General features: G+C 37.0%; 1 protein-coding gene across 8 annotated transcripts in view; it reads right to left on the bottom strand.

Annotated features, from left to right (window-relative positions):
• Window positions 1–27,278, bottom strand: part of INPP4B (inositol polyphosphate-4-phosphatase type II B) — an 831,569-nt gene that overhangs the window by 367,566 nt on the left and 436,725 nt on the right. For 7 of the 8 annotated variants that reach the window (XM_054486648.2, XM_063664144.1, XM_054486649.2 and 4 more), the window contains 2 exons: window positions 5,613–5,731; window positions 3,336–3,452 (listed from right to left, as the gene is read on the bottom strand). In XM_054486648.2, coding sequence (XP_054342623.1) covers window positions 3,336–3,452; window positions 5,613–5,731 — 236 coding nt within the window. Of the gene's footprint in view, window positions 1–3,335; window positions 3,453–5,612; window positions 5,732–6,176; window positions 6,245–27,278 lie in introns of those variants that run through there. The other variant, XM_063664145.1, reaches the window with a different exon arrangement.

Raw genomic sequence — 27,278 nt, forward strand, 5'->3', positions numbered from 1 at the left:
CTATGTTTCAGTTTCCAGCAGTTTTAAAATAAAGCCTAAAATTAATATACATCCAGAAGATATCAACCTTACTATATGAACTAGGGTTCTCATAGCCTAGCCATGGGCTTCAATTTCAGGCTTTAAAATTGCCATCAGACAGTGGAATGTTATGGCAGCTCATCCTGAGAAAATAATTTCCTTATAGTGAGGAAAATAATCAAGAGATCACTCTAATACTAATACATAAAGACCCTTCACTCCGTCTGCCCCACCCCTCCCCCACCTGCTAAGCATTCTCTATCCGTCTGCCAACTTATGGCAGTGAATGGAAGGATGAAGGATGTAGTAGAAGGAAACAATAGTTACTCTGAATCAACTTCATTTATTATGATGATTAATTGCATTTCTGCTGAAGTTACTAAGATAATCAATCCTAGATCCAGTTTTTTAGAGGAGCACAAGAACAACTAGTTAGTGAGGTAACATCTGCATCAAAAGCACAGAGAAAAGGCCATCATTTCTCTTTAAAAACATCTAGTACAAATATGTATGCAAATGATATGAAATGGCAAAGTAACGTGTTTATTTCACTGGTTATCTCTAAGTAATAAGCTCAATAGGAAAACACAAGCAATTTAGTCATCTGACTCAACTAATTAGTATTCAACCAATATAGAAGATCTGCTCATCCTGAATCAGTCTAGTATGATCAATGGTTTGCTAGGACCAAATATTTAAACTACCTTAAAACACATGCACACAATTTATTAACCTTCCAAAACATACAAATATTCACAATCTCATCTCTTATGCCTTAAGAATATTACAATCTTAAAATATTTAGGTTGTTAAATGCTTATAATTATAAGCTGTACTTTAAGCCACTTGCTGCTTTCCTCCATCATTCACTTTAAAGAAAAACTTAAGAAATGAAAGAAAGGGGCAAAGATAAAGACCACATGTCCATAGGAACTATTAGCATATTAATCTACTGTGTTTCTATTTACACTTCCATCACCAAAGCTAATTGTTAGCTATGTTAAGGAAGAGGTTATGCCTTAATTAACAGTGCTTGATAAATGCAATCTGGTTGTATTTCTTAAGTATGTTCAAGTTTCACAAGTCTTACTTCACAGTAGGGGTTCCAGTTCATTCCATACTTTTATGCCATAACACCTCTGATCAAGGAAGAAAGTCTTTAAAAGACCCCAAATAATTAGTTTCCAGAACTAAAGTCAACAAAAAGCATAATTAATGAGTACATTAGTTGTCTACCTCCAAAGCATTAACATTCATGCACATTTTAAATGAAGGAGATTGAAGGAGATAGAAACACATTTGGCATGTAATATTTCTAACTCTGATACTTCTAAATACTTCACAAACCCAAGAATTTAGGGGCAACATTTTCACTTCTGTAGCACAGTGTTCCTATAACTCAGCCCTTTCCATGCCCCACCCTATGTCTTAGGACTGTTGGAGAATTAAATTTAATCAGCTGCTTTGCAGAACATAAAATCCTATAGTTTCTCCTCTGCTTTTCCTTTTGTCCTGATCATTTCTCTGCACAGTTGCATCACCCACTCCCACCTTCCACTTGAACTATATCTCCTTCCTCCCCAACTTTATGATTCTTTCACCTTTTCCTCCATTTCTCTCTCTTCTCTGGCAGAAGGTTGAAAACAAAAACAACAACAATAAACAGTGGGTGAGAGCTCTGGGCATAATTTATCAAAGCTGGTCTAAATATCCCAGCTGCAGTCTACTCCTTTTTCACATTACCTCAAAAACCAGAGGTTGGAAAGGAAAAGACAAAACTCCCAGGCAAATATTTTTCAGTTGCCAGTTTTAACCCAAATTTTTACCTTTTTTATTCAAAGAAGTAATAAACAGCAAATGTAGGGCCACTTGAGAAAAAACAAAATCAGTAAATATAGAAAATTATTTTGGTTAATATTCCCTTAATTGATTTTTACTATTTATAAGAAAGCATGAGGCAGCTGCCAAAACAATAACAGCAATAATAGCAGTAACTTACCCTTATTAATTACTCTGTAACAGTCAGTAAACACTTTACATATATTAATTAATTTAATCCTTACAACAATCCCATTAGGTAAGTATTTTAAAAGATAAAACAGGGGAACCAAGAATTTCCTCTCCCAAAGCCAGTAAATGGAACGGAATCAGACAATAAGGCTGAGAATCTGCCTTCTTAAGAATTGTACCCGATAGCCACAACTGTTTTGTTTCCATGTACATATGCTGTGCATTTACTTGAGTCTTTGTTCTGCAATTTTAAAGAAATGAACTTTTCCAGGGCTAAGATGCACAGAAATCCCTTCAATATAAAATATTTTTTTCCATTAAATGTTCCCACTATTAGACTAAATTTTGTGGTAAAGAATGGAAAGAAGAGAAAGTCACGAGCAAAACAGGAATGCCGAAGTGAGAGCAGAGTTCAAAGTGACATTTTCCCTATACAAGGCACTCTGGGATTCCCCAGGTCCAGCAGCATCCGTTAGCTTCAACCAGAACTCTCCTGGAACCCACTGGTCCACCTGCCATTAAAGAGTTTACTGCCTCATGCTACAATATTGACCGTCAAGTCTCTCTTAGCTCCCTGCCTTGAAGACACATACAAATTCATGTTAATGGAAGAAATTTAAAGGAGAGAACTGCCTTCCCCTTTTCATTACCTCCCCAACAGCATTTTCTCCTGTCCAAGAATTTTAAGAGTGTCCTCTATAGTGCCTAACCAGGAGGGATGATTCAATTGGAGGAATATGCAGACCAGTCAGGAAGATTGAAGAATCTAGGACAAAAGACCATTGGGACTTTGCCTGGCCTTCTTGAAGAGAGCAGTTAAAGCTTCTTCCTACTGTTTCCAATTACCTTCTGTTTGCTTTGGTGCCAGTAACAATATCAAGAAAAATGTAGTCCGTTTCTCTCTATACGGTATGCAATACATTGTAAAAGTAGAGCACTTTGTCAATCCCCTATTTTAGAATAATTACACTATCAAGAAAGTTTTAAATATTGCCTAATTTCCATTTGCTTTCCACCCACAATATTACCACTCTGCTGAAAACAACAACAACAAAGTGTAAACCAAAAGATCAAGTCAGTTCTCCTGAAAAAGAAAAATCTGTTCCAAAAGCTTCTGCTCCTAACCAATTGCCAATTTGGCAACAAGCCAAACATATTTGGGGGGAAAAAATAAACGATAAACATAAGACAATCGTGAACACAGTGCAAATATCCTCTTTGAAAAATGTCAGTTACATAAAAAATCCAATCGTGTGGAAAAGCACAACTTTTTCCCAAAGAAAGAAAGAAGTGCCAGTACTTACGGTGTCATGAGACTTATCCTTGACATCATAGACTGTTAGTTTTATTTTGGTCTCCTCATAGATGGGATACTCAGATGGGAATGTGACACCAGTCAAAAACAGTGGGTCCCTTGTTCCCTGTAACAGCACAAGCAGACAACTTTGATTCAATAAGGCAGCAACTGTAGTTGGCAGCACGCAAGTGACACATGAGAATGCAGAAAGTGTGCCTGAGTCTGTTTTTCGAGGAAATAGTTCTATTAGAAGAGATCTGAATTGTCAAATCCTGCTCTTGGGCAACAACATGGCCCAGGGCCTTAAGGAAGTGATACAACTGCTGATAGTAAATGAACCTGCACCATTGTCAGAGCTGTCTTGAAAAAGTTTATTTTTATTATCTACAGAACCCTTCTTTAGGGTTAGTCAGTTCATTTAAAATACACTTAATAAATGTAACTTGTAATTTATGGAAATAATCTAAGATATTGACTCATCAAATTAAAATGAAGCTATTTTCTCCAAAAGAACCATGTGGTAATCTTATGCTTCCATTTATTTCCTTTCTGTAATGATTCAATTGAAAGTCATGCTCTGATAGTGTCCATTTGTTTTTAGATGTTCAGCTATGATTTTTTTTTTCCTCAGAATCACTTGAAAACTAATGAAAGAAACTCTAAATATGGTGGATTTGGGGCTATAAAATTACTAGCTCAGGATGCAGTGCACAGGATATTTCAATGCCTCAGAATTCGTTTTTAGAGCTGACATCCAGCATTAAATTTTATACATATATATTGCTGAATACCATGGAGATGTTTGCTAGAGTTCTATAAACTAATTGTCTATGGAAATTTCTGGAAGTCCAAGTAATTCATTCATTCATTCTTTTATTCAACAAATACATTTTGCTTGGCACTGCATCAGACACTTTGGAATGGGCAGTGAATAAAACAACCAAAAATAGCAAAACATGTTCAAATACAATATTTTAAAATGTGCCAAAATAAGACATTTCTTATAGTTAAGATGGTAAATTTTATAATATGTGTATTTTATCATAATAAAATGAAAACTAAGAAAAAATCAAAAATAAATGAGCGAATAAGTAAATTTTGGCAATATTTTTTAAATAACAGAATTTTTAACTTTTTTATATAAAATGAATAACTTACAATTTTAGTTAAGTTGTATTCATATGAATAAGATTATTTTTGTTAATTCAACTATAGCATTAACTATATATTATACCAACACTGGAACCTAAAGTTTCCAAAGGGCATATTCAGGGCTACATGCAGTATCTGGGTCATTCCCATTATAGAAATGACTCCCGTTCAGTCTGAATCATTTATTCCACCACTGCATCAAAGCAGGCGGTCAGCCCTGAGCTAGCCAGGTCTGGGGCAGGCTAGTTAGGTTCTTACAGAGAAACTCCTCATTCAAAACATATGCAGCTCACAAGTCTAAGAAAAACAAGCAAATCTTAAGAAGTTTAGATTATACTTTCTCCAGCCCCAGATGTTTAAATAAGTATCTCTCATTCATTAAGGTTGTGAAATGTGTGATCAGAACAAAATAATCAAAAGGGAAACACTTCCTCTTTTGAATCTGATCCAACACAATAACAAGTTTCCTCTTGACATTTTGAATGTTATATTAGTAATAATAAATGTAAATAGGAAACCTCCCATCTGATGAGTAATATTTATACCTTTTGCCTAAAAACATAGTTTGTCAAATTAATTATCTACTTTTCCCTGAAAAACATCGTAAGTTGAAAGACAGACAAACAGCAGAGAATATAAAGTTTCCACAGACTAAAGAATACCGGGGGGGAAAAAAGCAAAAACACTTAACATGTTTAAAATTTCTCTGGGTACTGTACAACTTTCTTTTTTTTTCCTCAAAATAAATATTTATTTATTTCAATTTAAAGTCTGTATGTTGTTTTTCTTTATTCTATGCTGTATATGAGAATTTAAAGTGGGAACTTTTTTTTTCTATCTTTGGGAGAAAAATAAGCTCTTTTTACGAAAAGAAAAAAAAAAGACAAGTTATTTTGTCATTTGTTCGTTCTAGTAAATTACCAATGCATTGCTTAATAATCTCAGGTATGTGCTTCTTAATGACAGAGGATGGTAATGCAGCATTGCTACAGACTACGAACTAACTTATTTCAGCTGTTCATTCAAATCCAGAGATGGGGCGGGGGTTGGGGGGGGAGGGAGAGAGAGAGCAAGAGCGAGCGAGCGAGCCAGCAAGAGAGAGAGAGATTAATGTAGGCACACAGCATCTCACCTCCACAATTTCGGTGCTGGAATATCTTGTCAGACTCTGCTCCACGGGGTGGATTACGGAGATCTGCACCAGTGTATTCAGTTTACGATCACGGACAGGAGCCACGAGATCCTTGCATGCTGGCAACGGCAGAGGAGACAGAAAGAAAAGAAACTAACACCATATCTCAGGGAAAACTTCTGCGCCGGGCTGAAAGTAAACTTAGCTACAGCACTGAAGGAAAACTCCTGGAGCTCAGGCTGGTTTTACAGAGGAAGTCCCTTGGAAGTACCTTACAGAAATAGGAAGTCACGTGCTGTGGAGCTGAATTGAGAGTTCATTTCCACTGACCACATTTGCAGTTCATGCAAGTCTTGACTGGTCTGAGATCCCAGCTCTAATGCGTGACTATGCACACATGGCTCAGAAACCTCAGTGACTTTAATTAGTCATTAAGCCCTGGGCTTTAAGTCACACTCCTTGAGGATGTGAAAGTTGATTTGGGCCATATCTGGGAAACTTTGGTGTTCCTTATTGACATGCGTTGGATTAGATCAAATGTTTTAATTCATACTTGGTCCTTACCTATGTATTCACTAGAACTGGCCTCCCACAGTCATACACACCAAAAGAAACAAGGAGAGCAGTTTCTCAACCACAACAGCACACAAGCAGGGGAAGAGGAAGCAGAGGAAGGATTTTTTTTTTTTTTTTTTTTTTATACGTAAACTAGTGTAGGTAACTTTTATTGCAGATACACAAACATTTTATGTTATTTCACTCCCAGCTTCTAGCCAAAACATTAAAAAAAAAAAAAAAAAAGCAGGGGGGTTTCTTGCAATCTTTGCAAAATTTCAAGCCTTAGTCAAAAAAGAAAGTCCTAAGAAGCCCTGGGTCTGGAATTCAAGCTAAGCCTGGAAGAGATGGGTTAATTCTTGCCCAGGGGCCACAAAAGTTAAGAACTTTCCCTTGAGACACCAGGCTCATATTACAGATCCTTGCCACCATACCATATTTACTTGAATATTTTCTCCTCTCACATATCATTCCCCCAATTTGAGGAAGAAAAATCCAGAAAAATATTCCTTTTAAGCAAGTCTGAATCGACTTTCCTCTCTATCCCCACCACCCCCGCCTCCCACCTTTGAAATAATCATTTTACTCCCCTCAGCTGAGTTGCTGAGATGTAAAGTGCCCTCACTAGAGGTGGTTCAAGTTAACTTGGGCTGGTGGCTTGCTGCAGGCTGGAGCTATGGATGGGGGAAGTAGCCCTGGGTCCTTGACTTCATGGTGAGGGCCTGCAGGGTTCTATAGCATCCCTACCCCACTTCTCAGACCATAACAGGAAGGGAGAGAAAAATGAGGTATTTAAGGTATGTTGTGGTCAGAGCTTGCAAGGTCCTTACCATTGGTACAAAGGTAATATGGCTTAAATCTGAAACTTGAAAGCAAAGGAAAGTATAGATTCAATTATCACCTTTCAATTGTTTACACATAATCTCTTTTAGAAGTACAAGGAGATAGAAAAAGCAGGAACTTTGGAATGAAACAGGTTTGGTTTTAGTCCAGTTCAAATAGCTAGGCAACACTGGGAAAATTATTTAACTGCTTAACTTCTTGCCAGACTTTCAGATCCTGCTGCTTCTGTATGGCATTTTGTCATATACTTTTTTTTCCTTATATAAACCACATGCGTCTAGTAACAGAAGAGAGCTTACGAAAGCATGTATGGAAAAAAACATAATAGCTACAATGTATTTAACCCTTAATATTTTTGAGGCATTTTGCTAATTATCTCTCTATTCCTTAAAATGGTGCTTTGAATTATTTCAGTTTTACATAGAACTAGAACTAGAGGCTTGGAAACATGAAGTGCTCACATTTACATTACTAGAATTCTCTGGTAGCTTACATCCTACACCACTGGCTTCATTTCTCTTCTTGGAATGCTGACCTGCTCTCCTGCACAATGGCACCTCTCTTTGGAAGACCCACCGCCACACCACAATTATTACTCAACCCAAGAGACTTACAGTTTTAAAAAATACTGATGCCAGGTTTCAATAATGTCAACATATCACCGGAAGGAAAGAAAAAGCTAGATTTAGATTTTCACTGTTCTTTGGTGGTTATTTTGATCATTTCCTTGCAATATGAATGTGTTTAATTTTATTGCTCATAACATTCAACTGTTGGTTTTCTGCTCACAGTAAACAGCTCTTTTTCCGTTTCCTGATATTGACATATATCTGTCAGAATTTTAAAGGTGAGGCCACTGTGTTTCAAATACAGGCATCTTGCCCACTTTCTGCTTGTAGCCCCATCTTTTACCTTGTGAGCTCATGACACCTTTGCTCAAAATAAGTCACTTCTTTTCTGAGTTCTTATCAGACTTGATTGTGGGCTGTGGTTATTTCCCAGAAATGAGCAGCTGTTCTCCATTTTATCAGAGAGACGCTCACACTCGCTCCCCATAAAAACAGAGAAAATGTCTATTACACTGAAATGTTCTGTCCAACCCAATTTGCACATTCCCTAATACTGATAAAAATAATGATGATGCTTTGTATTTTTATTATATTCCATATCTAAAAACAATACGGTTACATGTTGTCAGGAAAACAATAATAGTTACATCTTGGGCTGCACTTTTTTCTTCCTACAGCTCAGAGGATTTACTGTACCCTAAGTCGTATGCAGCATGATATCTTGGAGAGAACCCGAGATCAGGCAGAATTCCTAAGCTGTACTCCTAGATTTCCTGCTTTCTAGTTCTGTGGCATTGAGTAAGTCACAAACTCTGACACTTAATTGCCTCATCTATCTACCTACTTCTCAGGGTGGAAGTGAGGAAATTGGGCCTTTTTATAAATGGACTTTTCTATGCAAAAAAAAAGTTTACTAATATCATACTAATATATATTAATATCAACATTTACCAATATCTGGTGTTTTATTATTGTGTAAAATTGTTTTTATTGACTCAGTCATACTCAGCTTTTTAAAAGATGTTACCAGGTCCAATATTTCTTCATAAATACTAAATTAGTACATGAGTCATTGCATTTCATAAGGTGAAACCTATTCACTTCATGGATCTGTACATACTGCATCAGTCCCACCAGACAGCTGATAAATAATGAGTGATTGGACTGTTTTGTGAAGATATTACTCATATGATCACTATAAAATCTAATCTGTATGAGAATTATTTAGCAGCCAATAAAGAATCGTGAAAAATCTGTTTTCAGGAAAAAAAAAAAAAAAAAAGTGAATGGGTGAGGTGGCTTATGCCTGGAATCCCAGCAATTTGAGAGGCCAAGGCCAGGATGACCTGACGTCAGGAATTCCAGACCAGCCTGGCCAACATGACGAAACAACTTCTCTATTAAAAATACAAAAATTAGCTGGGCGTGGTGGCACACTCCTGTAGTCCCAGCTACTTGGGAGGCCGAGGCACAAGAATCGCTTGAATCCCAGGGGTGGAGGTTGCAGTGAGCTGAGATCACACCACTGCACTCCAGCCTGGGTGACAGAATGAGACTCTGTCTCATAAATAAATAAAAAGTTATATCTGCCTTCCAGCTAATACTTACCACTGCTCATTAACCAAATATAATTCTACTCTAGGAGTGGCCTGCATCTGTGGCCTTCCTCAGCTCAGAAGACTAAAAGAAAGCAATGCTTTGGGATTTTGCTTCTGTTTCGTTTTATTTAAGAATTCTACCCACTTCAATCTAATGGTCAGTAACAAACAAATGCTACTGCAATCCTTCATTCATCAGTAGATTTTTACTTTTATTTCTGCCTTCTTAATGGCTTTGTTTAGTATTGAATTGTTTAAAAGTGTTCTTAGAACTCAGGAGTTTAAATATGCAGGATGTTGATAGGTGGGGATTCTAGTGTGCTTGTTTCCAGTGTATTTTTTGCTGAAATGGGGGAAAAATAATAATACAGAAGGAATATATTTTTAAACTATAATTTGTGACTTGTCATCAGAAAAAAAATAAAGAGCAATAAGTGACTTTTTATTTCCTGATTACTTTTGCTATAGTAACTAGAAACATGAGGGTTCACATTCTACTATGAGTGGCTGTGAGTGAGATGCCGACAGGCATCCCCAGCTCATATTTGTACAGGAGCCAGGCAGCTTTCACTCTACGAGAAGGAAATCCTCAGTGGAAGCATAATAATAAAAATAAATGGAGGGGGCCACATGCGGTGGCTCACACCTGTAATCCCAGCACCTTGGGAGGCCAAGGAGGGCAGATCGCTTGAGGTCAGGAGTTCGAGACTAGCCTGGCCAACATGGCAAAACCCCATCTCTACTAAGAATACAAAAATTAGCTGGCCGTGGTGGTGGGTGCCTTTAATCCCAGCTACTCAGAGGGCTGAGGTGGGAGAATCGCTTGAACCCGGGAGGCGGAGGTTGCAGTGAGCCGAGATTGCGTCATTGCGCTCTAGCCTGGGCAACAGAGCGAGACTCCTTCTCAAAAAATAATAAATAAATAAATAAATAAATAAATAAAGAGACTCAATATCTCCAGTGAGTGAGACCCTATCTCAAAAAATAATAAATAAATAAAGACTCAATATGTCCAGGGAGGGCTAGGCACTGAACAAACTGGAAAGCTTACGCTATGACATAAGATGGAACCTCTATATAAAGTCATTGCCTGAAAAAATGAAGGCCCACTGTGTCCTTGATTTTAGGATTTCTCCAAAGCTTGAAATCCCCAGTCACTGTGCAGGTGAACACTGGAACAGCCGCACAAAATACATCTGTTTGATAGATTTGGCCAGAAGTTTTTCTGAGGAATAGAAATTGCCAAATTCTGGTCTTGATGCTTACAGCTACTACCTAGCCTCTTAGGAAGATGGCACAGATTATCTTCTGCTCCAGTAGTTCTCATTGGAGAGCCCAGAGCTAAAAAGCAGGGCTCTTCAGGATTTTTGTGAAATCAAAGATACTGTCTACACCAAAATACTGCTTTTTATAAAATATCAGTTTCTGCTTCCTGTAGCCATTATTTCAAAATCAGGTAAAGGCTATTGAGTCCATGATCCTTTCTATCATTCCAACCAATTTTGGCTGGAAGCCTAAAAATACCTCTTGACTCACATCAGAGAGCTCAGTCTCAGCAATAATCAATTTGAAGTAGAACACAACTGTTCATTCAGGTGCTTTTGAGTTCAGCAACACTGCTCGAATTCAAGTAGTTGTAAAGCATACATTAGACAAGGGGGGTGTCAACAAGCAGCTGCCTGCCTCAGGCTTTCGCGAGAGTGGTGGTGTGAACCACTGAGGCACTGTGAACTGGTGGTCAACCCCAAGTGACCATCTCTTTCCCCCCTAAGAAAACTTTCTTCTGTGAAGTGAGGTCTTTTCTCTTGCCTCACTCTTACTTCATCTCTCTTCTTGCCATTCATTGTTAATGGAATCTAACAAAATTTATCCTCTTTCTTCTAGAACAAAGCAGTGGCCACAGGTGGGTGGGAATCAGTGAGGGGGATATGACAAGAATTTCCACATCTCTACAATTCTGTACTCAAAATTAGCCAAAGGAAATTTAGACTTAGAGGAGAAACCACATACAATAGTGAATGGAGGATAAAGAAATTTTTTTGACTTAAGATAACACCTTATTTGAGAGAGCTATGTATGACTTTGGATGAATTACTCAATCTCTTTGAATCTCTATTCTAGCATCTGTAAAATGGAAGTAAAAGAATGCACTTCATAAATTTGCTATAAAGACAATAAGGTAATGTATATAGAATGCTAATATATGAGTCCCTTTAAATTATTATTGACACTAATATAAATATAGTTATACTGTGCATTAACACAAAAAATGGATTTTATCTAGCCTATATTTTTATACTAATCATATGCTCAAGATATTCTAGATTGGTCCTAATTTTATATAAAGTTATTCTTTTTCCAATAAAAGCATTTGTTAAATACATACCTGTGATTTTTTTTACCTTCTTATTTTCAGATAGCTAAATATACATTTTTAAAAGCTCTTTACTAGATCATGTGTTAATTGTGAAAATCAGAGGCATCATTAATATGCTTCTTTCTGTGAAATCAGATGTGTACACTTGCACTTGTAATTTTCACCTCTAATGAGGTACTTCCAAATGAGAAACTAACAATGGAGAAAGCAAACTTGACTTTCTCTCTCCCAGCATATGTGCTATATGGAAATGGTCAACTCACCCTTTAAGCAGGGGTTTAACTAGGAGGTTAGGGTTCCACTACTCAGTGGATGATGGCCCACAGGGGAGCATTTGCTTAACTACTGAGATGTCTCAAAGGGTCAGAGAAAGAGTTGCTTCTGTGCTCTGTACATTTCCTTCATCAAAAAGGAAGACTATGGATGCTAATAAAGCTTCTTTTTCTTGCAATTAAAACTAAATGTTACAGCTAGAGCCCAATATAGTCAGATAGAAGCATACCTTCGAATCTAATGAAAGCTCACCTCTTATACCCTTCTACAGACACTGCATAGGAGAAATGGGAGAGATAAATCCATGCCTGTTAAGAGCAAAAAGGACCAGAGTACAGAGGACACTGGCATCCTAGAATAGAAAAGTGGCCTTAATTCAAACAGGGGCCAGGCACAGTGGCTAATGCCTGTAATCCCAGCACTTTGGGAGGCCCAGGCAGGCGGATCACTTGAGGTCAGAAGGTTGAGACCAGCCTGGCCAACATGGCACAACCCCATCTCTACAAAAAATACAAAAATTAGCTGGGCATGGTGATGCACGTTTGTAATCCCAGCTACTCGGGAGGCTGAGGCACGAGGATCACTTGAACCAGGGAGGCAGAGGTTGCAGTGAGCTGAGATTGCACCACTGCACTCTAGCCTGGGTGACAGAGTGAGACTCTGTCTCAAAAACAAAACAAAACAACCCAGAGCTTTAGGGAAATACCATTTGGCTTCCAGCCTCCCTCAATAGCACCATTCTTATCTCACCATCATTTCCCTAAGGATGTGCAAAAGACTTTTGCAGCCTAGGGGGCAGTTTTTTATTCAGAAATTCTTAATGTTTGTTTGGGTTTCTCAAAACTGTCACATATGTATCCTTCCTCTTTGTACTCCAGAAAATTAGATTCCACTAATCAACTGATAAGCCAATTTAGGTTATGTTTCCAGTCCAATAAATTGTTGGACTCCATTACATGATTTCACAGTTACCATTCTATACCAGTGATTACATCTAGATTCAATCAGTTTACATCATACATTAAAAGATATATAGAGCACTTAAAAAGCCTAATAGCCCCTCTAATTACTTTATTAGTATAATATGCTTTTCTATTTCTAATCTCCTTTGCCTTTTTTTGTTTTTTATTCTTCCTTCCCCTCAAGAATTTTAAGACAGCAATTTTCTGAAGCCTAGGATGTCAACCTCTCCAGTTCAGATCCCCGGAGTACATTCAGAAGAGGATGCTTCCTAGGCTCAGTGCACTAAAATCCGTGATAATTCAATCATATATAGTAAAATGGCAGAATGTACAGTGTCCCTGCCTGTACTAATATCCACACAATGAGAATTGCACAAGTAGTTGGAAATACTCTCTTCACTACTGACTATCTGTTTATGGTTATTTCTTAGAAGAATGTGGCTCTATATCATGCTGAGTTGATTTATGGCCATGAATATATATCCTCCCATCTTTCTTCTGTATTCTCTGTAAAATCTTTGAGTCTTTAATTCATTGAGAGTAGCTCTCATCTTGTCCTTCCTCTCACTTTAGCTTATTTTCAATCGGACAAGCCGGCTTTTTATAATTTTCCTTCGACATTATTCTTTTTTCTTCTCTTCTCTGCAATCTCATATTTCCTCTCCAACATATGTTTCTCTCATCACTCTGAAAGACGAGGTCATCAAAGTCACCACTCATATTTTATAAGACTTGGGACTCTAGGAGTCAAGCACACACTGCTCTTAACAAACCACAGCTTCTCCCCTCAGTTCACTGGTTTTAAAGTCTTTATAGAAACAAAACAAAAATGTGTTATGTTCTCCTTAACTTTTGTGTGGGAGATTTTAATTAGCATGCACTTCCTAAAGGACCATGCATCGCTGCCAACATAAGAGATATTTGTTGGAAAAATAAGAACAAATGCATCAAAGTTGGCATTAAAAAATTAGAAAATGTGTGGGTTTTTCTAGTTTGTTTTCTTTTATCTTTTAAGGCACTAAGCTCTAAAAATAATGTCCCAAATTCAAAGTCAGGGTCTTTCTCTCCAAGAAAGACAATATGCATATAAGGGAAAATAATAGTACTAATTTTAGGTTTCTAAAAGGTCAGCGGATAAAAGCAATTCAATGTTTAAGATCGAAAGAAAAGAAATCAACCTAAGGAATCAGCACATATATACACATAAACTAAATGAGTGAATAAACACACAGACAAATAAATAAAGCCATCCTAATGCAAGAATCTCTTAGGCATATTGAAATAATGCTAGATACTAGTATTCCTACCTTGCAATCATAAAATGCTAATATTTTCCATATTTTAGGGTTTTTATTATTAAAGATAATACATAAAACATGCAAAGGGTGCGGAGTGGCAGGAAGCATAATTTGCTAAATGCTTAATATGTGCCAGGAAGTATTGGCCTTAGACCCTTTCCTTCTGTTAGCTCACATCTAGAACAACATGCCTATTGCTGCCTCATAGTTCCATTAGTTCCATATTCATATTTTTAATTAACCAGCCAGTCAATATTTGTGGTTACAGTGTCTGGCTCAAAGATAAATACTATCTTTTTATTTAACCAATAGCTTAGTATTCAGCAATCTGAGTTAATTTGTTTTCAATAATGTCATTCTGCTTAGTCTGGTTGTCTGCATATTCAATGGTGATTTAGCTTTGCAGCAAGAATTTTAAGACTCTCAACCCTCTGATAATAGAATCCAAATAAAACTTGAGAAAGGATGAATCTAATACCATGGGGAGAAAACAGATGACAGAGTTATTGAGGAATATAGGTAATAATTTGCAAGAGGGAATTTAAGAGATTTTATTGTAGAAATATTGCTTTAGAATTCTTGCCACATTGAGATTTGAGCACCATTGCTCCTACATTTCTTTACAACTGATTCACTTGTAAATTAAACTGATTTCCTTGAAGTAAAACATTAGATTCAGATTGTTGGGAAATAAGACCTGAAATAAAGTTTGTTATTTTTTTACCATCCTGTAACACAACAATATTAAAACATGTCACCATATTTTATGTGTGTCTGTGTGTGTGTTAAATAGAAATGTGCTGGCCTTTTAAAGAAAAAAAAATGGCTGAGAAGATAAAATTCACTTCTTTAGCTGGGAATATTATTGATACTAAAATAAACTTCACACCCAGTACCAACTCTCAATTTAAGTATCACTGAAGAATCAAGAGGGAAAGAAAAACAACACAACCTCTGCCTGGAACAATGGTGCTCTTGGGAAATGCTCTTGGATTGTCTGTGCTGGGAAAAATGAAGATACCAGCTGTATAGCAGACAGCTTATTTGCATATGAAAAGAACAAATTTGGTTCAAATAATTGTTGTCAGTACCAGAAGACTCCCATTCTCAAGCTTATGCCCTGCTCCCTTAGTTTCTCAGGTCAGTCCTCAGAAAATCCTGTTTTGTCTTGCTTTCATGAATATTACCTAGGTGGCTGAGACTCCATCCTCAAGCAATTGAAATAAAAACAAGTCTGTGCCCACATCTTTTCTGGTTTTGATATCCCACACTTCACGCCATAAATTCTAAGCTGGCCTAGCACCGCCTATCGTTGCATTCAGACTTGGCTCTTTTTGTGCATGCTCCAAATCCAAGTTCCACTTTGGAAACAACAAGTGTTTGCAGCTTTCTGCTGCTCTTTTCAGTGGGAACATATGTGCTGCTTAAGAAAGGATGAAAATGTTATTCCAAGAAGGAAAGCAGGTCCCCCTGAATACTAAAAGCAATACTGTGAGTCGGTTCATGGAAACCTGTAGTGTTAGGATTAGGCTGAAGAAGTAAGTGGAAAAAGAAATGCAAGGAACCACCTTAATTAAGCCTTTTACCACCGTTTCTCCAGGAGCCAAGGTGGCAACATTTTTTTGAACAACTACCACTGATATGGGAGCCAATAGGATTTCTGTCCAGTACAAGCATATGGCCCATGAGTGGATTCAGCAGTGCACATAGGTTATTGGGGAGGGGCTGCTTCCCTGACCTACCTCTGAACCAAAAGATGAGGCCAGTGTGGCTGGTGGAGAAAGGTTACAGGAAGGGTGGCAGGAAAGTCAGGGCTTCAGTTACCAAAGGTGGATGGCTAAGGGGAGTGGACTCAAGATGGTTGGACTCCGAGTGAGTGCACAAAATGGTGTCAGGCAGAAAAGACACATGAAAAAATGCTCATCATCACTGGCCATCAGAGAAATGCAAATCAAAACAACAATGATACCATCTCACACCAGTTAGAATGGCAATCATTAAAAAGTCAGGAAACGACAGGTGCTGGAGAGGATGTGGAGAAATAGGAACACTTTTCCACTGTTGGTGGGACTGTAAACTAGTTCAACCATTGTGGAAGTCAGTGTGGCGATTCCTCAGGGATCTAGAACTAGAAATACCATTTGACCCAGCCATCCCATTACTGGGTATATACCCAAAGGACTATAAATCATGCTGCTATAAAGACACATGCGCACGTATGTTTATTGCGGCACTATTCACAATAGCAAAGACCTGGAACCAACCCAAATGTCCAACAATGATAGACTGGATTAAGAAAATGTGCCACATATACACCATGAAATACTATGCAGCCATAAAAATTGAAGAGTTCATGTCCTTTGTAGGGACATGGATGAAACTGGAAACCATCATTCTCAGCAAACTATCGCAAGGACAAAAAACCAAACACCACATGTTCTCACTCATAGATGGGAATTGAACAATGAGAACACATGGACACAGGAAGGGGAACATCACACTCCGGGGACGGTTGTGGGGTGGGGGAGGGGGGAGGGATAGCATTAGGAGATATACCTAATGTTAAATGACGAGTTAATGGGTGCAGCACACCAAAATGACACATGTATACATATGCAACTAACCTGCACGTTGTGCACATGTACCCTAAAACTTAAAGTATAATAAAAAAAATGATATCAGGTAGGTATTTAGGAGTTTGAGGGAGAATAAAGAAAATAGGGGCCTGGAATGTTGTCTTGAGGAGTTGACAGTCTCCTGAGGGAATTTGTTTGGGCAGGAGGTAGCAAGCAGACATGGAGGCAGCTGTTCAATCCAGATGACTTCACATACAACACACTGACTCATGGTCTGGGTTTTACCAAATCCTGAGCATGCTTTTCCAAACCAAAATATTTCAGGAGAATTGCTTTGTGCAGATGGTGGTTAAGGGCTTGAATTTTAGGAAGTGGTGTCTAAATTAAGGTTAAAAATTATTTAAGTAACTTTTTTTTCCTGAAAATTTGTTTGGGCTTAATGGCTATATGCTATTGCTCGAATGCCAAATATTTTACCAGTAGAATTAAATTATTAAATTGAAGACACACAAAAAGACAGATTAGGAAGTAAGACGAATAGGGAAGAATAAGAAAAATAGATCGTTCTAGGGGCATAATGAGCTTCTCATTTTATTGTCTCCATCTAGATCATCCTTTGGGCAAGAACCAGTTTTGAAGCGCTTAAAGAAGATAACTCCAGTTTCACTTCAGTCATCAATCATGTGTGATTCTGTGTAGGCAAAAGACAATCTCAATATTCATTTGACTAACTAGGGCTTTGAGGGTGTCGATTCTTCTGTCATAAGATAGTTGACTCACAGGAAATAAAACAAGCTTCATACAGATCAGCTAAAGCTAGAAATGACTAGTGATCCAGGATATAAGAACCAAGAGAAGGAGGAGTTTATAAGTGAGAAAGCAAATCTGGGCTGGCTGGAAAGCAGAGGGTCTAATTATTTGGAGCAAAATCCACCAATTCAACAGTTTGTGAAAGCAACCTAGATCAGACAACTTCGTGGGAAAGAGTAGTTCTAAGAGGATCAGTGTTTGAAGGAAAAAAGAGCATACTTCTCATAATGTTTGGGATCTCCAGGGAGAGCAGTTCAAATGAAAGCTCAGCAGAGTGGCTGCTAGCTCAAAGTAGAAAGCTTCAGAGCCCTAGGCATACAGGAAGTTTCAGAACAGAAGAGTAGTTTACACTACTCAAATTAAATTAAAAAGAACCTCTTCCGGGATGCACTGTAGCCTAGGCAAGATGAGAATATGATGCACCTTCCCTTCTGTTTAAGGTCTTCTTGGCAGTTCTTACTTGCTCTACGTTCCAAATTGCCAAAAGTTGAGGGCCATAGATTCAGTCCTGACTGTGTGATTTTGGGTTTGTTACGGAGTCTTAGTATCTTCATCTGGAAATGGGGATGATAATTATGTTTATTCTCACTTAGTGCTTGTGTGGATCCAATTAAATAAAATGTGTGAAAAAATGTATTAAATTCCTAACAATGTATTAGTAATATACTTCTCAATTTCATCTATATTAGATCAAACAACTTGCAAAATAGGAATTATTATCTAAAATTCACAGATAAGGAATGAGAGTTTCAGGGACAGAAAGGGATTAACCCAAGATAATAATTAGAATAATACCACTGGGGAATCACTTACACATCTAGCACTATTCTTAGTGCTTTAGGGATGCTGTCTGATTTAGTTTGCAAAACGACCCAGGAATGATGAATTTTTCAGGAGTTTTGAGGCAGTGTCAGGATCCAAAGTCTCTCTCAGGCTGGCAGCCCAAATACCAGCCCGGCCCTGACTTCCCTCACGGGCACATGTTGTAAGCTAAAATTTAAGCTCAAATCTCCCTATGTCAGTCTATTTCTATTATTTCAGTTGTCTGTTCTTGTTGTTATTTGTATATGTCTGTTCTTAAGAACATTTCTGCAAGAAGATTGGTTGCTTCTTTGATGCTGTCATAACATAGGAATCTTCAGGTTACATTGCAATAATTTTGGCTCCCCAATTCTACACAGGTATACTGTCAACAGATATGCAGTCTAATTATAGAACTCAACTTGTTCACCTCAGCCTATAAGCTGATTCTTCTTGTCAATTTTCTCTAAAAGAAGCCCAAGGCTGAAAGACTCTATTTCTCTAAAATATAGTATATTCATTTGCAAATAACGAAATTTTAAAGGTTAAATAATTTTATTCATTTGAAATTTTAAAATGGATTACTTTTTACAAATAATTGTGTTGGCAATAATTATGAAACATTTCAAGGGAATATATGAATATATTGATTTATTTTATGAATAAATGTGTGAGGATAAAGCAATGGAATTCATGCATATCAGCCCATAGGCATTTATTGAATGTCCAGATGTGCCCAGTATGATTCTAGGTGACAGTTTCACAGCATTGAACAAGAAAATAAATTCCCCATTTTATGGTGCTTATAGTCTAGTATGACAAGAAATTTTTTAAAAAAACAATGAGAATTCTAAACAGTATAATAAACTTGAGAGTGTTAAGGACTGGTAGATCAGGCAAATGTTCTCTGATGAGGTGGCATTTAAGCTGTGACCTAAAACATACCAAGGAACCAGCTAAGGGGGGACAATAAGTATGAAGACCCAAACACCTGACCTATTTGAGAAGCAGAAAGAAGCCCCATGGGTTGATAGTGAGCTAGAAAATTAACACAAGGTAAGGTAAGAATGGCCTGCTCCTTAAGACCCATTTTGATTTTACTCTAAGTAAAATTGAAGCCATTGGAAGATCTTAACTAGGGGAGTAAAGAAATTACATTTCCATTTTTAGAAGACTGGCTGTTCCATCAGGAAGAGACTGAGCAGGGACAAGAATAGAAACAGACTCACGAGGACTTGCCTGCTGGCGCAGGTGAGAGTTCACAATGGGTTGGAATTGAAGAACAGTGGTGGGGATGGAAAGAGGTGATGAAATTCAGAATATATTTTCAACCTAGAACTTACAGGACTTGATGATGGATTTAATGTAAGGTTAGAGAAAAAGAAGAATCAAGAAGGCATTATGGTTTGGGGATTTGAGTAACTAAGTGGATGGTGGTGTGCTTTATAGAGATAGATATAATGGGGGAATAAAATATTTGGGGGGACAAAAGTAAAGATTTAAAAACTCAGGTTTTCGCCATCTTAAAATTTTTAAGATACCTCCTAAACAAGCGAGTGGTGTTATCTGGTAGCCAGTTGAATATGGAAGTGGAAAGCTCTGTGGAAAAGTGAGAGCAAGAGTTACAAATTTTGAAAACAAAGGCTTATAAATATTACCTAAGGCTGTGGGCCTTGGAATTGCTTAGAGGGAAAAGTAATTTGCATTGGGATAAAACTGACATTCTAAATTTGAGCAAATTTTGACCTGGGAATACCCATATGCTCAAACGGACTTCTGCCACCTTATCACTGTGGATAACAGCTGAGAATAATCTCTTTGTCACTGGTAGAGGTGATGGAGGAGTAAGGGACAGAGAACTCAAGCTTTGGGCTTTCTTCTACCAGAAATGTCACTGCAGGCAGGTCACTTAACCACTCAAAGATTTAGTTTCTTCCACTACAAAATAGGAATAGCATTGCCTTTGCCAACTGCAAAAGCTCAAATAAGAAGCATTTGGGGGAAAGACTGTTTTGTACAATAGAAATGTAAGAGAATTTATCTTTAATCTTGCATTGCACTCCATTAGGTCTCTTCATGTCCCCGTGGCATGGTCCCCAAGTGACTTAGGATACATTTGGATGCCATCTGCTCAACAAGAAGACTGACTGACAAATTTTCAACCACACAGACAGCAACATCAGGGGACCCCTCTCTCTCCCAACCCTGGTGGCTTTTGATTTTACAGAAAGCAAAAGCATCTGATAAACAAAGCCCTGAGGTAGTCCTGATTCCTCAATTACCCCTAAGTGGCAACAGATGCTGCACAGAGGGATCTGCTTCAGTGAGCAATGCTCCCAGTAATTAGACAATGGAGGGAGAAAGTAATTAGGTGAACCACACAGAAATAGAAATAAACTGTATGGGATATGTTGGTCATGGATGAAAGACAAATTAAAAAAAAGGTATAAAGGAAACATCTAGGAAAAAATAACTGATCAATAATTTGCTTAATTCATGTTGAATAATCAATTTAAGCCTGTGAAGTTAAACCTGATTAAAGACATCCCTCAATCAAAAAGTTCCTACATTGTATTACTTAGAAAGAAACAAGACAAGAAGAATAGATTTATTTTATGTCAACACAGTTCAGTTAAATGATATAGTCCTGGCAAGGAGAAGCGGGAGAGAAAAGTTTGAGGTCTTATATACTTCTCGTTTATTAACTGATGTATCATATCTCATATCTGCAGGGTGCACCGAATGAGAATTTAAACCAGTGTCACTAAGAACAGGCTACAATCCAACTGCAGAACATGCTAAATCTTGGCCACCAGAAAACCACTACCCACCCGACCGATGTGTAAAGAAGCTCTAATTGGTTCATTTTCTCTTCTTTCAATTAAATAACTATATCAGAAGTACAAAAACCTCATGTAGGCCTTAGATAACCTTTTATTGCGGTTCTGTTTCCCATTCCTGTACTTTTAATCATAGACCACAAAGAACATGGCCTTTGGAATTAAAATCCAGATTGCTCTACATTCTAGATATAGGCCTTCACACAAGTGAATGAACTTGTCTGTGAAACACAGGTAATGGGAAGCAACTGTTGAGCCTGTAATAGGAACAAAGGAGAACATGTCAAAAGTGTTTAATGCCTTGTGCTTAGAAGGTGTTCAGCAAGTGATGGCAATTACTATGCACAAAAGTGCAGTGGCTAGACTCCCTGCTCAAGGAAGTTTTGAGTGTGATAAAGTGATTTATTCAAGGAAATATTAATCACATGTTAGCCAACCACTTACACTAACTCATTTAATCATCACAAAAACTTTATAAGGTAAATAGTAATATCCTTCCCATTTTCCAGATAGGAAATAGAAATTCAGAAACATTGGGCTAGTTTTCTAATGCCTTATAGCTATAGAGTAGCAAAGATAGGATTCAAACACTAGCAAGTTGGCATCATACTCCTAGTTCTTAGTTGGAAGCTATATTGCCTCCCTACTTAGGCTCAGTTTCAGCCTGGAATGCAAATCCATTTCTATTTGTTGTCTTTATTTTTGTTGTTGAGTTGTTGGTGAATGCTTGTTCTGAAAAATATCTCCTCAAAAGTACTGCTAGTTATCCGATGCTCTCAAAATTGACACAGCTCAAAGAAAGGCTCAATGGGAAAATTATTGTCTATATAAGTAGGCAATTAGAGGCACAGCCTGCCTAAAAAATCCTCCCCCAGCTCAGCAGGGCCTGAGCCTCCTCTGAGTTTCATCTAGCACAGCCCCAGAGGCAGTAAGACTCAATACTTCATGATACCTACATATAATTTGGTGGCAATAAAGATGTTTAAAGACTTGTGTTCATTTAGAATTTTAAAATGAGTCTCCGATATACATGCAACAATTATGGAATATTGCAAGAGAATTTCTAGAGCTTTAATTTATTTTACAGTGGAATTATAAGCAATAAAGAGAGAAATGTAAATGAGCATTAAATGCATCACCTTGGAAAATGAGCTCTAGGATTTCATGTATTTTTCTATTTCTTTTTTCTGAATTCTCTCATGTTCCTCCTAAACCAACTGAAATCCTGCTCATTCTTTAAGACTTAGTCCAAATGCCTCTTCCTCTGAGATGCTGTTTTTGATGCCATTGTTATAATGAATTGTACTTGCTCAGCGCTGCCATAGTTTTTGGTTTATGCCTTTATTTTGCCCTTACCACAATCTGCCTGGCATTATTAAAGTTGTTTATCCTCATCACCTCCTGAAAACTCCTAGGAAGTACGAATCAATGAGGAGGGGGATATTGCCTGATGGTTAAAAGCAGGAGCCTCCGAATCAGACAAAACTCAGCTTAGATCCTGACTCCATCATTCAACTTCTGTAAGATCTTTAGAACGTAGACCTTTGAGAATCTAGGATTCTTAATCTGTCCAGTAATGATAATATGGGAGAGATATTATAGTATGAGCTCAGACTCCTGGGTTCAAATCTTAGGCTCACTACTTTACCAGTTTATATCTAAGTTTTCTTACATAGAAATCAGGGATGATAAAAGAGCAATTACTCATAATGAAATGATAAGAAGTAATTAATATATGTAAATTATTTAGAACAGCATATGGCAAACAAGTAAGCAATCAATAAATGCTAGTTACTTTTAATATTATTATCCTGTAGAGTTGTGGTGAGAAATACATGACATGCTGTTTGTAAAGTTAAGCCCATAATAGATGCTGAAAAAATGGTAGTTGTTGCTGTGTCCTCCTAGGGCTTTGAACAATGACTTGTCATTAGAAGGTGCCCAGAAAATGGTAGTTCAGGGAAATGCAATGTTTTATGAGGGATGTGTTATACTATAAGAAGAAAGAAGGCTAGGTGTGGTGGCTCATGCCTGTACTCCCAGCACTTTGGAAGGCTGAGGTGGTAGATTCACTGGAGCCCAAGAGTTCAAGACCAACCTGGGCAACATAGTGAGAACCCCCTCTCTACAAAAAATAAAAATGAAAAAACTAGCCAGGCATGGTCATGTGCACCTGTGGTCCTAGCTACATGGGAGGCTGCTGGTGGAAGGATTGCTTCAGCCCAGGAGTTGGAGGCTGCAGTGAACTATGATTATGCCACTGTGCTCTAGTCTGGGTGACCGAGTGAAACCCTATCTAAAAAGAAACAAACAAACAAAAAACAAAAAAACAGAATCAAGAAAATGGATGGCAGTCAACTTATAATGAGGCAGCAAAATATTAAATAAGGCAAGCACAGGCCTTGTTTAATTCTTAGCAGTTGCTTCTCTTATTGTATCCTATGTGGTGAAGTAAGAGTTTTATCAATAGAATAAATGCAAAAATATACCTCTGTGCTTGGTATTCCCTTCAGCTAGCATGCCATGTAGAAGGCAAAAGTACTAAAGAAGATATACTAAAACCCTCCATTCTCCCACTGGAGTTTTAAAAAAGTCAGAGCTCTATAATCATTTATAGAACACAGACCAGCAAGAGAGTAGGATTGTGAATATAGAAGATAATTCATAAGTTGGGCCTCTTATGATTTTTCCTTTTAGAAAAACATATAAAACAATGCCTGATTTATAGTAATTCATAAAGTATGAATGGACCTGACATTCAGGTTAATGAAGGCCCTTGCAAGTTGTAAATGCTGTGTCTGTAAAGCGATGAGACATTTTCTTGTGCAGATTGTCAGTTGGGGCACATTTCTATACATTTTTAAATACCAAGCACAGAAAACTGATCACATGATTTTATCTTTTTTTCCCCCTAAATGGGCTACTAAAATACAGTACCTGCATATATAAAATCCAAAATCAGTTCACATTATTTAATACATGACCTAACAGACAAAGTATTTAGAATCAGCCCCCTCCGGGACAAAGCCTTAACCACCAAAGAGGATAAGCACTCCTTATTTATAGCCACTATAATATTTGAATTAACCTACCTAAGGACCTCTTGTCATTGTACCAGGACATATTGTTGTGAAAAAACTGAATTTTAATCATTAAACTCTAGGACGGTACACGTCATTTACCTGGTACAGATGTATACTGAATTGCATATCCACATGACACTTTTTACAATCATCCACTTCCATAGAAAAAAAACAGACCTTCTACAAGTGGTGGCTTACAGAGTGAATATGAAGTTAATTTCCTATTAAAAAAACCTTTATGTATTTTTTATGTACTTACCACTCTTTCCAAAGGATCAGGATGTAGATTAATCAAGAATCCTATTTGAGGAGAATACTGTTTTCATTTTCCTTCTAGAAATACAAGATGGCGGGCCTTTCTATATGTAGCTTGTATAATAAATAATTATTTATTGTGTGTCTTTTTTGTTATGTTCTGAATTTGGAGCTTTCATCTTGTTCCAAACACCAACCATCTGCTCATACAGCTCTCCTACTCTAGAATGTAATTTCCCCTTTCCTCTAATTATTCTAATCCTGTTTCCTTTCTTCAAAAATTAGCTTTAGTCAGTCTTCCTTAGTTAGCCTCAGTGACTACTCTTTCTCATAAAATTTTTATGCAATCCCTAATATTCTTAGATACTCTAGGAAATATTTAGCTGTTAACTGTTTTTTTAATGATTTCAAGAGTAGTAGTTTAATTTCTCTAATTCTATTTAGAGTTAATTAAAGGCAAAAAGTAGAATTGTACTTAAGATATGCCACTTTTCTTGTTCAGTGCATTCAGGTTATTTATTAAAAACAACAACAACACTTGATTATGAAATTTACATGTGTACATTGCAAAGACCTTACAAGACATAGAAGAGCATAACAAAGGAAATAAAAATTCTACCAACTGGTGAGAACCATGATTGAAGATACACACACCTTCCAATCTTGTTATCTTGCACACACAGACACAGATAATTAAATAAAGGCCATATTGTGCATATTATCCTGCTTTTAAAACTTTCGTATTCTTTTGTGTGATGAAATATCCTTCTGATAAATGATTTTTAATTGCTGATTAATATCCTATCTTATGAATATATGTTTCACTCTAAAAATGAAATAATAACTTATATTCATCAACTCTGAGTTGGGGATGAAATACAGTGGCTTTTACTTTCTTTCATCCCTCCTGAATTTGACATAGAAGAAAAGACAGGGAGTGAGATGGTGAAACAGGAAAAAGAGGGTTAAATATGTCTAAAAACGTATGATGGATGGCCACATTCTAGATATAATTGTGATGTGTTTCTACATTGCCTATTATTTATTTTTGTGATAATTTTTGCTATATTAATATAAAATTATTCCAGCTAATGTAGATTTACCCATTTTAGAGAAAACCAAGAAATAAAGGCTCTGTTAAATAATTTGAATCATGGGTTACTCCTATTTTATGTGCTAGTGAAACCTATGGTGAAGGAGTCAGCACATTTTAAATTTAAAAGGAAAAAATTTTTCAAAGAAAATTATTCTACACATAATACATGGATTCTTAAAATAAAACAGCTCCACAAAAGGCAAAAGATCTAACAAGCGGTTGGCTTCAAATCCCATGTCTCTACATCCTTTACTCACTAGATGTTCAGCAGCATCCAATCACCAGGCCTGATCCCATTATTCAGATAGCTGCAGCTTAGGTAAGTGTGAAAGTGAGGGGACAATACAAGAAGTATGAGAATGACATCTCACTAGCTCAGCATCTAGTCTATCCTGCAATTGTCCTACTCTGATCTTGGGATTCCAGTAGCCCAGCAAATGGTCCTCCACTATCTTGCCATTTTCACTGTGGCTTTTTTTTTTTTTACCTCGAAACCAGAACAACGTATAACTTGGTTTCATTCCTGGTCAAATCACTAACCTAATTTACTACCCTTCGATCCCAGTATTCCCATTATAAGAACCCTATTATGTGTCATTTCAATGTCTAGTATAGCTTGTTCCCTCCTACTTGGAACGTAACCCAATTCTTAGGCTCAATATGAACAATATCCAAATTAGTATCCACACCCTGCATAAGCACATAGAGGTCTTCTTTGAAAACTATATCTAAAGTGTCCCTCTTTCGCCCAAGTCAAGTGCCTCTCCCCCAGATATGTTCTATCCAGTGGCCTAGTCTTTCTGTCTACATAGAACTTAATACTATCTGAAATGATTTTATATACAAGCTTTCTATGCCTCTCCCAATATAATTTAGATGAATAAATGACCTGTGCTTATTAATGCTTTCGCTCTAGCTTCCAAGCCCCCATTCCTATCATAATCAACCCCAAAGCTTGTTGACATGTACAAAATGTATATTTTATTGTACCCCATATCTGGTCATTTGGCTTGCATTGAGTATTAGCCATCAAGGAATTAATTTCAAGAACATTACCTCAGAGCATCAAGGAAAGAACACAAGGAACACATATGCAAACATATGCATGCCATTCTTTCCTATGTATTTAATAGGTATTAATATCTATTGTTTTGGATTTATAGTATATGTGGTGTACATATAAAAATATGAAGACATATTCTCATAAGCATTCTATTGACCCTAGACATAATAAGTGGAGGCGAATAATTATCAGGAGAAAAACCTTAAAGTAGTTCATAGAAATGTATTTTATATACTTGTCAAGATTAATCTTCTTTATACATTTTCCACAATTGTTTCCATAAAGAAATGTTCTTAGTTTTTAAGAAATGATCCCTCTACGTAAATGTCAGCTTTATTGAAATCAAAACAATTTTATTAAACCATAAACAAACTCAGTGTTCTCTTAGGTATTTAATTATTTCTTTCTTTGTGAAAATAAAGAGTATTGACACACTCAAAGAAACAAAATACGAGGAAACAGAGTTACAGTTGTAGGAGTGAATTATTTAATTTAAATGTAGTCAACCATTAGAAATACAGTTAACAATAGACAAGAGATACTCAGTTTTTCAGTACATGCTTATCTTGTGCTCAAGACACTTTTAGCCAATTAGCTTGCTCAATTGACTAAGTACCTCCTACCTTACTTATTTGAATAAGTAAGGAACTTCAGCAGAGGAATTCAA

This window comes from Pongo pygmaeus, chromosome 3, assembly GCF_028885625.2.
Source record: "Pongo pygmaeus isolate AG05252 chromosome 3, NHGRI_mPonPyg2-v2.0_pri, whole genome shotgun sequence".
NCBI classification, from domain to species: Eukaryota; Metazoa; Chordata; class Mammalia; order Primates; family Hominidae; genus Pongo; species Pongo pygmaeus.